This window comes from Carcharodon carcharias, chromosome 22 (assembly GCF_017639515.1).
Source record: "Carcharodon carcharias isolate sCarCar2 chromosome 22, sCarCar2.pri, whole genome shotgun sequence".
NCBI classification, from domain to species: domain Eukaryota; kingdom Metazoa; phylum Chordata; class Chondrichthyes; order Lamniformes; family Lamnidae; genus Carcharodon; species Carcharodon carcharias.
In genome coordinates, this window is record NC_054488.1 from 18,026,660 (window position 1) to 18,040,826 (window position 14,167).

Here is a 14,167-nt window from a genome sequence, read left to right on the forward strand (position 1 = left end):
TGTCCTGTGCTGTGTCTATGGGTTCTCACTGTATATATGCCCAGCACTGTGTTTATGGGCCGGCACTGTATATATATCCTGTGCTGTGCCTATGGGTTGTCACTGTATATATGTTCAGCACTGTGCCTATGGGCTGGCACTGTTTAAGTGTCCTACGCTGCGCCCATGGGCTGGAGATGCGCTGTCGCACGCTGCCTGCTGGCGGCGCTGTCTGCGGCCATTGATAAAAGCGGGCGGGCGGCGCGCGAGCCGGGCAGAGCGAGCGCGAGCGGCAGCTGGAACGTTCGGCATCGTTACCGGGGGAACCGAGCTCGCGGGAGCCAATCCCCCTCCTCCTTCCCCCCTCTCTCTTTTTTTCTCCGTCCCTTCCCGCCCCTGTTACCCCCCACCCCAACCGCCATCTTCACCCGCACCAACCGCCACCGGGCCCAGCGCGGTCATGGAGTGAAAAGCCCGGCCGCTGCCAGTAGCAGAAAGAGAAGGAGCCCGAGTGCGGGGGGCCTCCGGGAAGTCGCTCTTGAACCCAAAGCCAGGCCGCCAGCAGCAGCGGCAGCGGCAGCGGCGGCGGCGGGGGGTGGTGAGAGAAGAACCGGCGATGAAGCGGCGCCCTCGGCGGATTTAATCGGGGTGAAGATTCGGCCTGGCTTAGGCGGAGCTGCAGACATCGGTCGGAGCTCCGAACCCCGCCGTGATTTATTAATTACTGAGCAAATTTTCGTTTCTTTTTTTTAAAAAAACAATAAATAAAAAAAAATAATAATCGTGTTTTAATTCCGCGGCTGAGGAAGGAGGTGTATTATTTTCTTCCCCTTTTACCGAGATGTTGGCCGGGGCCAAGGACAATCCGTGCCGCAAATTCCAGGCTAATATCTTCAACAAGAGCAAATGTCAGAATTGCTTCAAACCCCGGGAGGTGCACTTACTGACGGACGAGGACTTGAACCAGGTGAGAAGGGGAGCGGGGGAGGGTCATCGTAAATAAAAAGGAGGAAAGAGCATTTCCATTCTTTTAATTTTATAATGCAGCCCCTTGCTCTTCTCTTCACCCCCCCCCCATTTATTTTTTGTAAGGGTTGGTGGTGGGGAAACTAGACTCGTGTTACTCAAGGAGTCAAGAGGTTTTCTTTTTGTTGTGTGTGTGGGGGGCTATAAATAATATTGTGGACCGGAGCTTGTCATTTTGTCTAGGATTATGCCACCCATTCTGTGTCTGGCCCTTTACCGGGCCCTGGAAGGGAGAAAACAAATACCAACAAGTGTGTTTAATGGTTAAATGGGCAAAATCACTCTTCTTCTTCCCCCCCAACCCTCCCAATTCCAGGTTTTCCTGGATAGGTTTCTCGATTTTAAAGGAAGGACAATTTCCTCCTTTCTCCCCTATCCAATTTCTTTTGATGTATGGGTTTGAGATTCATACCTTTTTTTTGCTGCATTGTGTTTGATAAAACTTTAGGTTTGACTTTTAACTCCTCCACCCCCCACCCCCTCTCCACCCCATGCCAACGAAAAATGCCTTCTATATTTGTAAGAGATTTGCGAAAATTATGGTGATGTTTTATTTAGGCGATTTGAGTACATGTTTAAATGTCCAAAGATACCCGAGTCCACTGTGATGGACTAATTGTATCATCCCTTGAAATTTCTAGAGTATACAGAAAATACCAAGTTGGTTTTTCTGTGGTCTAAATCTCCACAAGAAATTGCTCTGTGAACCCCTTCCCTTGCTTCCCTCCCCATAGAGAAAAATAAGTAGCCCCTATTGAAAATGTTGTAAGTGTATTTATTTCGTGCAGAAAATGTCTGAAATTTAAGGCTTTTTAAAGCATAATACTTGAGGATAAATAAATAAGTTTCTGCACTGGTATATTACTCAACATTTTCTCACATTTCAGAAGCCTCTATATCATAAAGTCTAGAACACTGATCTGAACCACGCTGAAAGTGTTGTGACCTGTTACTGGTTCTCTTTCTTTAAAAAAGTCCTGATAAATATTTGCAATATTGGTTACCTGACAAAAAAAATGTATTTTTAATTACTGTAAACCATAAATTCCCCTGACTTTACAAAGAATGACATTCTTGTTTAATGCGTATAACTGTGAAAATATTTATTTAACTCATCTTTAGAATTTTTGACTGATCTCCTCTTGAAAAATAATTCTTCAAAAAGTAATGTGAAAAGGGCAAAATGTATTCTCTGCAGCAGTAGTTCAGTATATAGTGGAGCCACTGTCTAGAGGGTAATTGTTAAAATAGTGATTGTTCTTGCTATATTTCTCATTTTGAGATTAATTCTTGCACTGTGATAATTTCAAATTGCAGTAATCCGAATGAATTTGAACTTGACAAAGACCTAATTGAAATTGAACGTTTATGTTATGCTGAACTTTCATCCCTCCCATTTCCTAAGTGAAGAACCAGTAACACTTTTTTGTCAAAATGTTTAATGCAATTTAATATTTTGCTACTGACGTGATTGCCTTGCTCAGATCAAAAGCTAGTGCTAAATTGGAGACAAGAGTTATGAAAACTACTTCACCTCTGATGGCACACAACCCTATTGTTTGTTTTTGTTATGTACCATTGTTTATTAAACCCCTTTGTTTCTTTTAATTTTCTTTCTTTATTGTTGCTTAACCTCTGCTTACATTTTTCAAATTTTAAAAATGAGTGATTAGCAGTAATGTGATTATTTTTAAAATGGATGGTAACTGGCAAGAGAATGCAAGTGTTGTCGGTTGACATGTTGACTAATTAGAATATTGACTTTAGTTGTGCCATAATTTAGACACATACTACGCTTACTATTTTCCAATTGGCCCCTCAATTATAACAAACTTTAATATGTAGATCTTGATTATGTTTAACATCTGGAAATCTTGTGTTTTAAACTGTGGGTGATTGTTACAGGCTATTAATGTTTACTGAGATATCGTGTTATACAAAATTAGGAATGGTGTGGCATAGTGGAGATTTTCTTTAGAAGTTGAAAATGTGGTTAAATGAATGTTCAGATTTAATGTTAATTGCGGACTTGTATATCGTGGTGTGTGAAACTGCTGTCCCTTCTCGCAAGCCTTTTTAAATAGTTGTGGGTCATGTTATGGGTTGTCAAGTATACATGTGTGTGAGACCACTATAGTACTCTGAAATTCCTTGTCATGTTCCATCCCTGTTTGCACCACCTCCTTCCTAAAATTTCCTCCACTTCAGCTGCATTTAACCACTTTACCCTGGTCATTTTCCCTTGATGTTCAATGTAAAGAGCTTTGAAATTTGTTTCTGCATATGAAGAAATGCAAGTTGTTGAAGTGTCAATGTTTGAACTGTTTGCCCCTTGTGTAAGGCTATTTTTCAGCATGTCCATTAGGAATGACATTTTGTAGATTAATTTGAACAAAATGTTGTATTTTGACTAAAATTGTAACATTTCACTTTGATTTAACATAGCATATGTGCAAAACTGTTTTGTTTGAAAAGAAAGACCTGTATGTAACACTGTTCATGACCGCTGGATATTGCAAAGAGCTGTACAGTCAATTAAGTACTTTTGAACTGTAGCCACTTTTAAAATGTTGTAATGTTTGGCTGAATTAAATGGGATCACCTAGACATAGTACCATTACCATATTTTTTGAGGCTGCCTGAGTCCCCCTCTGTCCCTCCTTTGTCTTACTGATTAGTCACTTTTCAACTTCTGCTCTCCATTTCTCTCCTGCCCCCGCCCCATTTTGGTTAACTCCTTGCCTCCTGTCTTTCTGTAGACTTCCATAATTCTGTATGTTGTCACTAAATGAACACTGTCTGACAAATCTTGGCTTTTCCTTCTGACTTTGATTTCTGCAATCCTTCAAGTATGTATCCAGTTCCCTTTTGAAAGTTATTATTGATTCAATATTCACCCTTCCGCACATGTTTCAGTGCCCAAAAATCTCCAATTAATTAACTTCAAAAGTCTCTTCCTTGTAGCATTTTTTTAACCCTTGAAACATTCCTTATTATTGCAGCATTTTTCACTGTTTATAAATCAGGACCAGCACAATGAGTGCAACAGTATGAGCTATCAAAGTTGCATGTCAAACTATGATAAAATGGTGAGGAATTGCAAAACAGGAATCTACAAAACTCTCAACAGATGTCAGGACAAATAGATGGGGCCAACTGTCCAAGCTAAAATCTGGAGAAAGGCACAGAAACCTGTTAACCAAGAAGTAAACAGCATCAGACTAGGTAGGCAGGTTCCGAGCATCACAGGAACCAGTAAGGTAACTGATGCTCAAATTGACATTCTTCAAGTGTCATAGAAGTAGCAATGAGAAATGGAAGGAAGTGCGTCCTGCCTCCAAAAATCTAGCCAAGCTTTTTGGAAGGATATTACAGCAGAGAAGACTAAGAAGATTTAATAGAGATGTTTAAAATCATGAAGGGTTTAGAGAGAGTACGTAAAGAGAAACCTTCCAGTGGCTGAAGGGTTGATAACCAGAGCACACTGATTTAAAATGGTCAGCAGAAGAACCAGAAGTGACATGAGGGCAAACTTTTTTATGCAATGAGTGTTTACGATTTGGAATGCACAACTTGAGAGGGTGGTGAATAGTGATTCAATAGTAACTTTCAAAAGTGAATTGGGTAGATACTTGGAGAAAGAATTGCAGAAAGATGGGGGAAAGAGGTGATTGGGACTACTGGATTGCTCTTCGGAGGAGCTGGACTTGGAATCGATGAGCTGAGTAGTGCTGCATTGCTCAATGATTCTAAGTTGATGAGTTAATATTTGTGTGCATGTGGAAGGAAAGGGTAAAAATAAGAGGGGGCAGTAAGAACGAAACAAGAGAGTACAAGAGGGGCTGAGTCGGAGAGAAATGTCCACAAAGGTTCAATTCCGAATCCTTTAAGCTCTGATGCCAGTGAGTTGACTCTAGTGGTGCTGTACTTGGCCAATGAGCTGCATTGAGAAAACATGGTTAGGGGCCTTTGGGCTGTACCTTTAGTGCAGGAAGCCTTTCAAAAAATTTATTTCAGAAGCATTGACAGAGTACAGATTTTCTTGCCTGGATTATCTTTGAGTCATCTGATATAGTTGGCATGTTGAAGGAATAATCTGGCACTAGAATCTGGAAAAACTCAGGCGGTCTGGCAGTATCTGCGGAGAGGGAAACAGAATTCACATTTCAAGTCCAATGTGGCTTTTTGGGAACTGAAGAAAGGTAGGGATGTGATGGGTTTTATGCTGTTGAGAAAGGAGGAAGGGGGTAGTGGAGCAAAAGAGGGGGTCAGGGATAGGTTAGAGGACGGGGGAGATTAAATGATGAAGATATCGTGGACACACAGGTAAAGAGAGTGGTAATGATAGTATTAAAGACACAAAGTATTGGTCCAGTGTAGGTATAGCAGAATAAAGGCCAGCACCGACTGAAAGTAAAATATCAGTATGTGTTAATAGCAGAATAAAGGTTAGTGCTAGAATGTAGAATATGAAATGTCAAACAAGTGGAAACCAAAGGTAGTGGGATAAGGCCTAATGGTGACCCTAGTAACATTAACCTCATCCAGGATCATTGGATCATGGGAAAATTGGAGAGTTGGAAAACTGTCAGCACTGTTACAGCAACAAATACTGGGCTTTTCCAGACACTGTTCATTAATGTTAGTCCACCTACACTGTAATATTTTAAGTTGACTTTCCTGCAAATCATTACCAGGTGTCACCTTGGAAGTTGAGACATTTATTGTCACAAACTTTAACCCAATTTCACCTCTTCAGAGGCCAGATGAGCTCCTGGTGCCCATTTATAAACCTAAGTGAAACAAGTTTGTTGTTTTGACAAAAGAAACCTGGGGATCTCAAAGTATTGAAAAAACAATCTTTAACATCGCACTGTAATTTACTCTTTCTGTTGTGCAAGACTCTTTTTTAGCTTGTAAGATTTATAAAGTTTTGCATTTGTGCTTCTCCAGTACATGATTAGAGTTATGTACTTCAACACATTTTAGTTGGTAATTTTTTTGAATGATGTTGGGGAAGGAAGAAGTGGCTGGCATTCCACGGGATTACGGCTCTCAACTCTTCCTGCTCCCCGTGTCCTTTGATAAAATTTATCTGTTTCGTTCATAAATAGCAAAACCAAATAAGGGAACTATTTGTTAGAAAAGCATTTCACACAAACCAGAAAAGTAATGGCAAAATTAAATTGCATAGCATTGCTGTTATCAATGTGCTGTCATACTTGTTTGATTTATGGTCATTTAAACCATGAGATTGCTAAGCTGGTTCTGTACTCTACAGTTTCTTTGTATTTTTTCACATGATGGTGGTTGAAAAGAAGGAATGTTTTTATCATGTTTAAAAATTTTTTACTTTTCTTGGATGGGTTGAATATTTTGTTGAAACTGAATGACCATGCCCTCATTGATTCAGTGCAGTAGTAATGTTTGTAAATTTGACTGTGTTAATGCAGTTCTGCCATATTCTTGGGAGCTTCACTCCAAGCTACTAAATAGTGATGCTTCTTCTGTTGTATAGCTGTGGCTTGGTTGTTAATACTGAGGGAGCACTGCACTGGCAAAGCTGTTGTCTTTTGGATGAAATACAGTATTAAACTGAGGTCCTGTCTACTCCCTCGGGTGGACATTAAAGAGTCCTTCGCAGTTTTTTGAAGAGCAAGGCAGGTCTCTCTGGCGTTCTGGCCAATATTTATTTATCCACTGACAAAATGAGCAGATAATCTGCTTTAGTTATCTCATTACTGTTTGTGGGAGCTTGCTGTGCACAAATTGGCTACTACATTTCCTGCAACACAACAGTGGCTACACTACACTCAGATCATTGGCTGTAAAGCACTTTGGGACGTTCTGAGGTTGTGAAAAGTGCTAAATAAATTCACTTTGTTCTTGCAAATGATGTTATCTATACATGAAGAAGAAAAGCAAGAGAATTTAAAGTGATATTTAAAATGTCTACTAATGGTAAGATTCCTTAATTGCTGCTTTTGACTATATTCTATGTAATACATGCACTTTTTCCAACGTGATAGAATATGCTTAGTTTTGAAGTCAGAAGTCTACTTGGATCATACATTGTTGAATTACTATATTTATCTTTGCAATGGCAGATTTCTTTTTATTTGGTAGCTTGGTTCATTGTTAGCCCTTGTTCTCTGAGATAGAAGTTCATGGGTTCAAGCCTTGCTCTAGGGCTTCATCTCACAATCCAGGTTTGTACTTGATGCAGTGCTCTCCTTCAGATAGGCTGAACCTTTGCCTTTGAAGAAGAGCAAGGAAATTCTTATCCTGGCCAATGAGTGTCCATCAATGAGCACAACCAAATACAGATGCACAGGCTGTTTATTGAACCTTACTGTGTGCAAATTAGTTCATTTGTTGCAAGTTGAGTTTGCTGTAAGACAGTGACCATACTGGACAATTATTTATTGACTGCAAAGCACTTTGGGAGGAGGTCGTGAGAACATGAAAGATGCAGCTTCGGTTTCTCTTCCCAGATTGAGTCATTTTTAATATCCTTTGTGGCATTCAAAATTTTGTATCAAGTTAATGTATTTGCCAAGCACTATCATTTTTGGTAGTTAATAATTTTTGGGGGAAGTTAAACTGGGCTCCCAATTTTCCCTGAGGGACCTTTGTATTCTATATCAAATTAATTTTTGAGTAAGCTGAATTTATTGCTGAACTGAACACAGTTGCAGTTTCTTTTAGCTCATCAATTTCTAGAGGTGTGTTAATATACTTGGGGGGTTACTATTTTTGAAGAGCCAAATATAATTTAGCGGTTTAGTGGATTTTCATTTTAAAGCATAAAACTCTATTATTGCCTTGTTGGCACCTTTAAGAACATTGCATTTGTTTTTGTAAAGGGATAAAAATGGAGAAACAATAAAATTGAACATTAAATATTATTGAAGGAATGTTCATCCCTAATATTTTGAAAATTTGTTGTTGATTAACTTCCACATTTTTTTTAGATGGTGGATGTTTGTTTTGGTTGGCATTATAAGAATCAATTAAAATGCATGTATGTAGCATGAGACAGAATGTATGTGTTCTTTTGTTGTCCATGATCAATATGTTTTGCATGAAGATGGTGTCTGCTTTCTTAGCTTTTGGTGCTCGTATGTCAATTAATAACTTCAGTAGCAAGCTTTTGAGAGTTTTTAAACTAAAGAAGGCTATTTATTCCCATACACTTACCCTGACCTAAACACAACTTCTCTCATATTCATTCTCATACACATGGAGATTAGATACAGATAAGGTAATGCACTTTTACAGTTTATAGTTATCTCAATCTGAGTTTTGAACTCCAGTCTCCCACGTGGCAGCTGTGTAGTCTTTTGAATGCCTTCAATGAGTTAAAGTTGAAGTGGGGGTCTTATGCAACAAAGGTTTCTCAGCAGGCTGAGGTTTCTTGTAGTCAAATTTCTAGGATGTTGGTTCTTGGGTGAGTTTGAATTTGGAACAGACTGGGGAGTCCTTTTTCGCTGGGATCTTCTGCTTTCAAGGCGTTGCTGTTAGTTACCTGAAGACATGCAGCTAGTTTGTTGCCTGGCTTACTGAAGACTGAACTGTTGGTTTGATGGCTTTGTTGGCACTGCCTGCAAACAGCTTTTAGTTGATTTTTAAAGGCAGACAAAAACATGCTGCCTCACTATGTGACTTGCCACAAGTTCAAGTCCTTTTCCAATAAGGGGCGGTGTTTATGTTGATTCCGCACCCTCTGTGGTGGGTTAACACTGCTTGAGGGTTTAAGACAGCCAGTGTCTCAGTCAATGTCCCATTCAATCTGATAATACCTTTTTTGGTTTCAAGGAAGGGCACCTGAATCATATCAGTTTGGAATGTTCTTTTGTGCCGACCGATCCTTAAACAAAGAGATGTGTGAGTTCCCTAGTGGACTGTGAATGTCCATTTTTCATTAGGTATTCACTTGAAATGCATTACTGCCTGTAGCTTAAAAATTAAATGTCATATGATTTGCAGCAGCATTTTAATAGCCTGCCTGTGTCCAGTTTGTAAAAGTGTTGACTAAAACTGCATAATCTATTGGGGTATGACACATTATACACTTTTTTCCTACCCATCAAGACAGATTAACATCGTAGCTGTATGTCAATTGCTTCTGGAACAGTCAGGTGGACCCTGTTTCAAGAAACCCTAGACTGAAACAGTCCCTGACTTAAATGTTACACCATATCACTAAATCTCCAAAAGAAGTTTTGTTATCTCAGATTGCCTTGTCAGCCTTTACCTTCTGTGCATTGCTCAAATACTGGGAAGAGTATAACTGTTAGAGGTGAAAGTAACAAAATGCAAAGTACTGCAGATGCTGTAAATTTGGAATAAAATAGGAAATGCTGAAAACACTCGGGTCAAACAGCTTCTGTGGAGAGAGAAACATCAGTTAAGTTTCAGGTGGATGACCTTTCATCAGAGCTGGAAGAAGTTCAAGAATTAACTTCTTATAAATAAGAACAGAGGCAGGGAAAGGGGAATGAGGGAAAAACAAAGGGACATGGTGGTGGACAGGAGTAATTAAATGACAAAAGGAATTGTGTAAGAAAAATGTGGAATAAGAAGCAAAAGATGGGGGTGGAGAAGATCTAACATTTACAACAGAACCAATATGACCACCTGCTAACCAAGAAAATGGGAACAGTGGTTATTATCTAAATCTGTTAAACTCAGTGAGGCCAGAAGGTGAGCTCTCTTGAAACAATGTAGAAGGCTGAAGGCAGAGAGGCCACAGTGGGATGGAGAGTTATAATAATGGTAAATGACTGGAAGCTCACAGTCATCTTGTGGACTTAACTGTGGGGCTCCCCAGTGCAGCAGATTGTGTATTGAGCAATGAATGCAAAATACTAAGTTGGAAACACAGGAGGAAGCCATTTGGCTCATTTGTGGTAGAGCTATACAATTAATCCCAGCACTTTCTCCATAGCCCTGTAACTTTTTTCACCTGGATGGACTGGTTGGGGCTTGAATGATTGTAAGGGAGGTGAAAAGTGAGGTGTTGCATTTCTTGCACTTGCATGACAAAGTGCTGGGGTAAGGGGTATGGTCATTGGGAGTGATGGATGAATGGACCAACATGCTGTGGAGGGAATAATCTCTTTGGAATACTGAAAGGCAAGGTGTGGTCAAAGAGGTAGGCTTAAAGAATGGCTTAATGGAGGAAAGGGAGGTAGAGTTGTGGAGAGGTTTTGGGATGGAATCCAGAACTTAGGGCCTAGTCATCATTCCCTGCAGAAAATGTCTTCTGACGACATTTGCAGACACCTGCTCAACCATGCCATCCCATGTGGCCACTCTACTCCCATTATCTTGATTACAGACATGGCCTTTCCTGGCTACTTTGTTCTGTGTCAGCCCCTGGAATAAGTCACTAACCCACTCCAAGTTCATTTACAATTGCATTTTCAAACTCCCAGTTTCCAATTCCTGCCTCTCCATTTGTCATTTGTACTTCTGTGGCTGTCAATCTGCTCAGCATTTCCCTCCAACTCTTGATACTCAGTTAAAGCTTTACCCTCAACTGCCATCTCCAGATCTAATCGGATCACATTAACCACTATCGTGCCTTGCTCTGCTCAACGAAAACCAATTGTTGTTCGCAAGATCCCTTTGGAAAACAAAAATAATGAGACCAACCATTTCTTTTTGACCCTCTCATTCAATAGCAATTCTCTCAGGACTTCTTTGCCGTAATTATGAGACCATTCATTGGAATTGTCTTTGCTGCATCCCCTGCTCCCTTGCCCACAAAGCCAAACCTGTCCAAGGTACCACTTAACTCCAGCTTTAAGCTCAGGGTTTTCTTCCATTTCCCTCGTGCCCTCAGAGCTCATCATCTCCATGAAACATGTCTCTTCTTTTGAATCCATACCCAATAAACTGCAGAACACAAATTTCCCTTCCTGGGCCCCATGCTAGATGACGTTGTAAATGGTTCCTTCTCTTCGGGTACTATGCCTTTCTCTTAAGTAACACTCATCATCACTCTGCCCCTCTTTTATTAAAGAAAGAACCTCTTGACCCCTGTGCTTACAAACTGCTGCCAGGCCTCCAACCATTTCCCCCCCCACTCCGCCAATAGCTCTCATGTTTTTAGATGTAACAGTGTCCCCCTAATCCATGTCCATTTTTCTTGCAGCACCTGTTTCAATCTCTGATCAGTCTTCTGCCAAAACACTGAAACAAGCCTAATCAGTCACAGATTGCATCTTCTGTGACTGGTACACTATTCTTCTTTGTTCTCAATCTCTCTGTAGCCTTTGATATTGTTTTACCATACCATATCCTCAAAGTTGACCAGCTCAGAGGAACTGTCCTCACTGGTTCCATTCTTATCCAACTGTAGCCAGAGTATCTCCAGCAATGGCCTCTCTTTCTTGCCTATGCTATTATTTCTGATGTCCTCCATGGATCAATCCTTGATTCTTTTTTCCCCTTATCTACATCTTGCTCCTTGGCAATATCATTTAAAGAAATTGGGTTTTGTTCCAGATTTTACTAAGAAAAAGTGAAAATAAAGGTGTTAGATTTTCATAGAATCCCAATGGTTCATTAATTTAGGGAATGAAACCTATTGTCCCAGTCTGCCTTGTGTGACCCGCACCAAAATAGGAAGCCACTTAGTTTTACTAGAGTTGGATATGAAATGCTGGCACTGCAGTGACAGCCTGGTGAATCAATTTTTAAAAAAGATAAAAAAAAACAAGTGCAGGAAAAACTCAGGCCCGGCAACATCTGTGGAGAGAAAAACCGAATTAATGTTTCGAGTCAGTATGACTCCTCTGAGTTCTGGAGTTTTTCCTACATTTTTTTGTTTTCAAATTTCTAGCATCCGCAGTATTTTGCTTTCATTTAAAAAAAAAATACTGTTCTATTGCTGGCAGTAGCTTGAGGTGGTAAGTCAGTTAAGTGTGTTGTGCAACATTGAGCCATATCATCATGTTGTTTTTCTTAAACTCCATTGTTATTAATATGCTAAATAAATGGTAAACACTGGGACAAATTAGAGATGGGGTGCTAAAAGTAGGGGAAAAAGAAAATGCCTAATTTCCTCTTATTTGTCTCTTAAAACATTGCTTTAATAGTTCCATGCAAGACTGTCTGAATGGGGTAATAGCAAACTGCCATTGTTCACGTATGAGCAAGTGTTAGCAGTATATTCAGCTGCAAGGAGATCACAGTTGAGCTCAATTCTCTGTGCTTTATATACTCACAAGCACCATTCTAGCAGTGGTCCATCATAAATGTAAGCTTTGGATAATTATTTTTCCTTCTTTATCTTTGCTGCTGAGGCTAGTTGTAACACTCCTACTGTTTCCTTGGCTGAGATTAAATAATTCAGCACAATTAAAGATTTAGCCTGTGTTTTAAGGATATGTACAGTTCACCTGAGCACTCGATAAACTTCACCTCTGTCGCATCTGTTCTGATGATGCTACCTTCAAAAACAGTTCCTCTGACTTGTTCTCCTTCTTCATTAACCGAGGTTTTCCATCCACGGTCGTTGACAGGGCCCTCAACCATGTCTGGCCTATCTCCCGCACATCTGCCCTCACGCCTTCTCCTCCCTCCCAGAAACTTGTCCTCACTCATCACCCCACCAGCCTCCGCATTCAAAGGATCATCCTCCGCCATTTCCGCCAACTCCAGCATGATGCCACCACTAAACACATCTTCCCTTCACCCCCCCGGCGGCATTCCGTAGGGATCGTTCCCTCTGGGACACCCTGGTCCACTCCTCCATCACCCCCTACTCCTCAAGCCCCACCTATAGCACCTCCCCATGCCCACGCAAAAGATGCAACACCTGCCCCTTCACTTCCTCTCTCCTCACCGTCCAAGGGCCCAAACACTCCTTTCAAGTGAAGCAGCATTTCACTTGCATTTCCCCCAACTAAGTCTACTGCATTCGTTGCTCCCAATGCGGTCTCCTCTACATTGGAGAGACCAAACGTAAACTGGGCGACCACTTTGCAGAACACCTGCGGTCTGTCTGCAAGAATGACCCAAACCTCCCTGTCGCTTGCCATTTTAACACTCCACCCTGCTCTTTTGCCCACATGTCTGTCCTTGACTTGCTGCATTGTTCGAGTGAAGCCCAATGCAAAGTGGAGGAACAACACCTCATCTTCCGACTAGGCACTTTACAGCCTTCCGGACTGAATATTGAATTCAACAACTTCAGATCTTGAACTCCCTCCTCCTTCCCCACTCCCTTTCTGTTTCTTCCCCCTTCCTTTTGTTTTTTACAATAATTTATATTATATTTTCCCACCTATTTCCATTATTTTTAAATCTTTTATGCCCCCCCCCACCCCCTCTAGAGCTGTACCTTGAGTGCCCTACCATCCATTCTTAATTAGCACATTCGTTTAGATAATATCACCAACTTCAACACCTCTGTGTTCTTTTGTTCTTTTGTCTGGGACATCTTTTGATTATCTGCTCCTATCACTGCTTGCTTGTCTCTACAACCACACCACCCCCCTCCACTTCTCTTCCCCCACCCCCCACCTTAAACCAGCTTATATTTCACCCCTCTCCTTGGATTCACCCAGTTCTGCTGAAGGGTCAATAGGACTCGAAACGTCAACTCTTTTCTTCTCCGCCGATGCTGCCAGACCTGCTGAGTTTTTCCAGGTAATTCTGTTTTTGTTTTGCACTCGATAAACTTGCAGTTTAAGAAACCTTTCTTTTGCTCAGTTCACTTTAGTCTCCAATCCAGTTTTTGTTATTTGTATATACTTTTTAAACAATAAAATGCAAATGTTTTCCAGTGTGCAGGACCCAAATTTACACATCTAGTTAAGGCTAAATGATCCTTGAAGATTTATGATCTGTATCTCTGACATTGATAATTTTGGAGCTACTATGGAACTGAATGTTGGGATCATTACCATCACTGGCCATGAGTATGAATGCTTTTGTTCAATAGATTTGATTGTGTTTAGATAGCTAAACACAGATAGGACATTATTATGACACATAATTTAGTTCATTATTTCCATGCTTGCTGTTAAATGGATTTAAGTTGCTAATTAACTAACATTTGTGGATTTGTACTGCTAATTGACATTTGTGTTTTCCTTGATGTTGTGATGGTCATCAAATTTAATGGCTGCCACTGAAGAGCAAAACT

At 40.6% G+C, this 14,167-nt stretch overlaps 1 protein-coding gene across 4 annotated transcripts in view; it reads left to right on the forward strand.

Moving 5' to 3' along the window:
• Positions 1 to 253: 253 nt before the first annotated feature.
• LOC121293611 (myosin phosphatase Rho interacting protein) overlaps positions 254 to 14,167 on the forward strand; it is a 415,475-nt gene continuing 401,561 nt past the window's right edge. For 2 of the 4 annotated variants that reach the window (XM_041216721.1, XM_041216719.1), the window contains exon 1: positions 254 to 946. In XM_041216721.1, the coding sequence (XP_041072655.1) occupies positions 821 to 946 (126 nt within the window). In that variant the 5' untranslated portion in view covers positions 254 to 820. The remainder of the gene's footprint in view (positions 947 to 14,167) is intronic. The other 2 variants (XM_041216723.1, XM_041216722.1) reach the window with 1 other exon arrangement.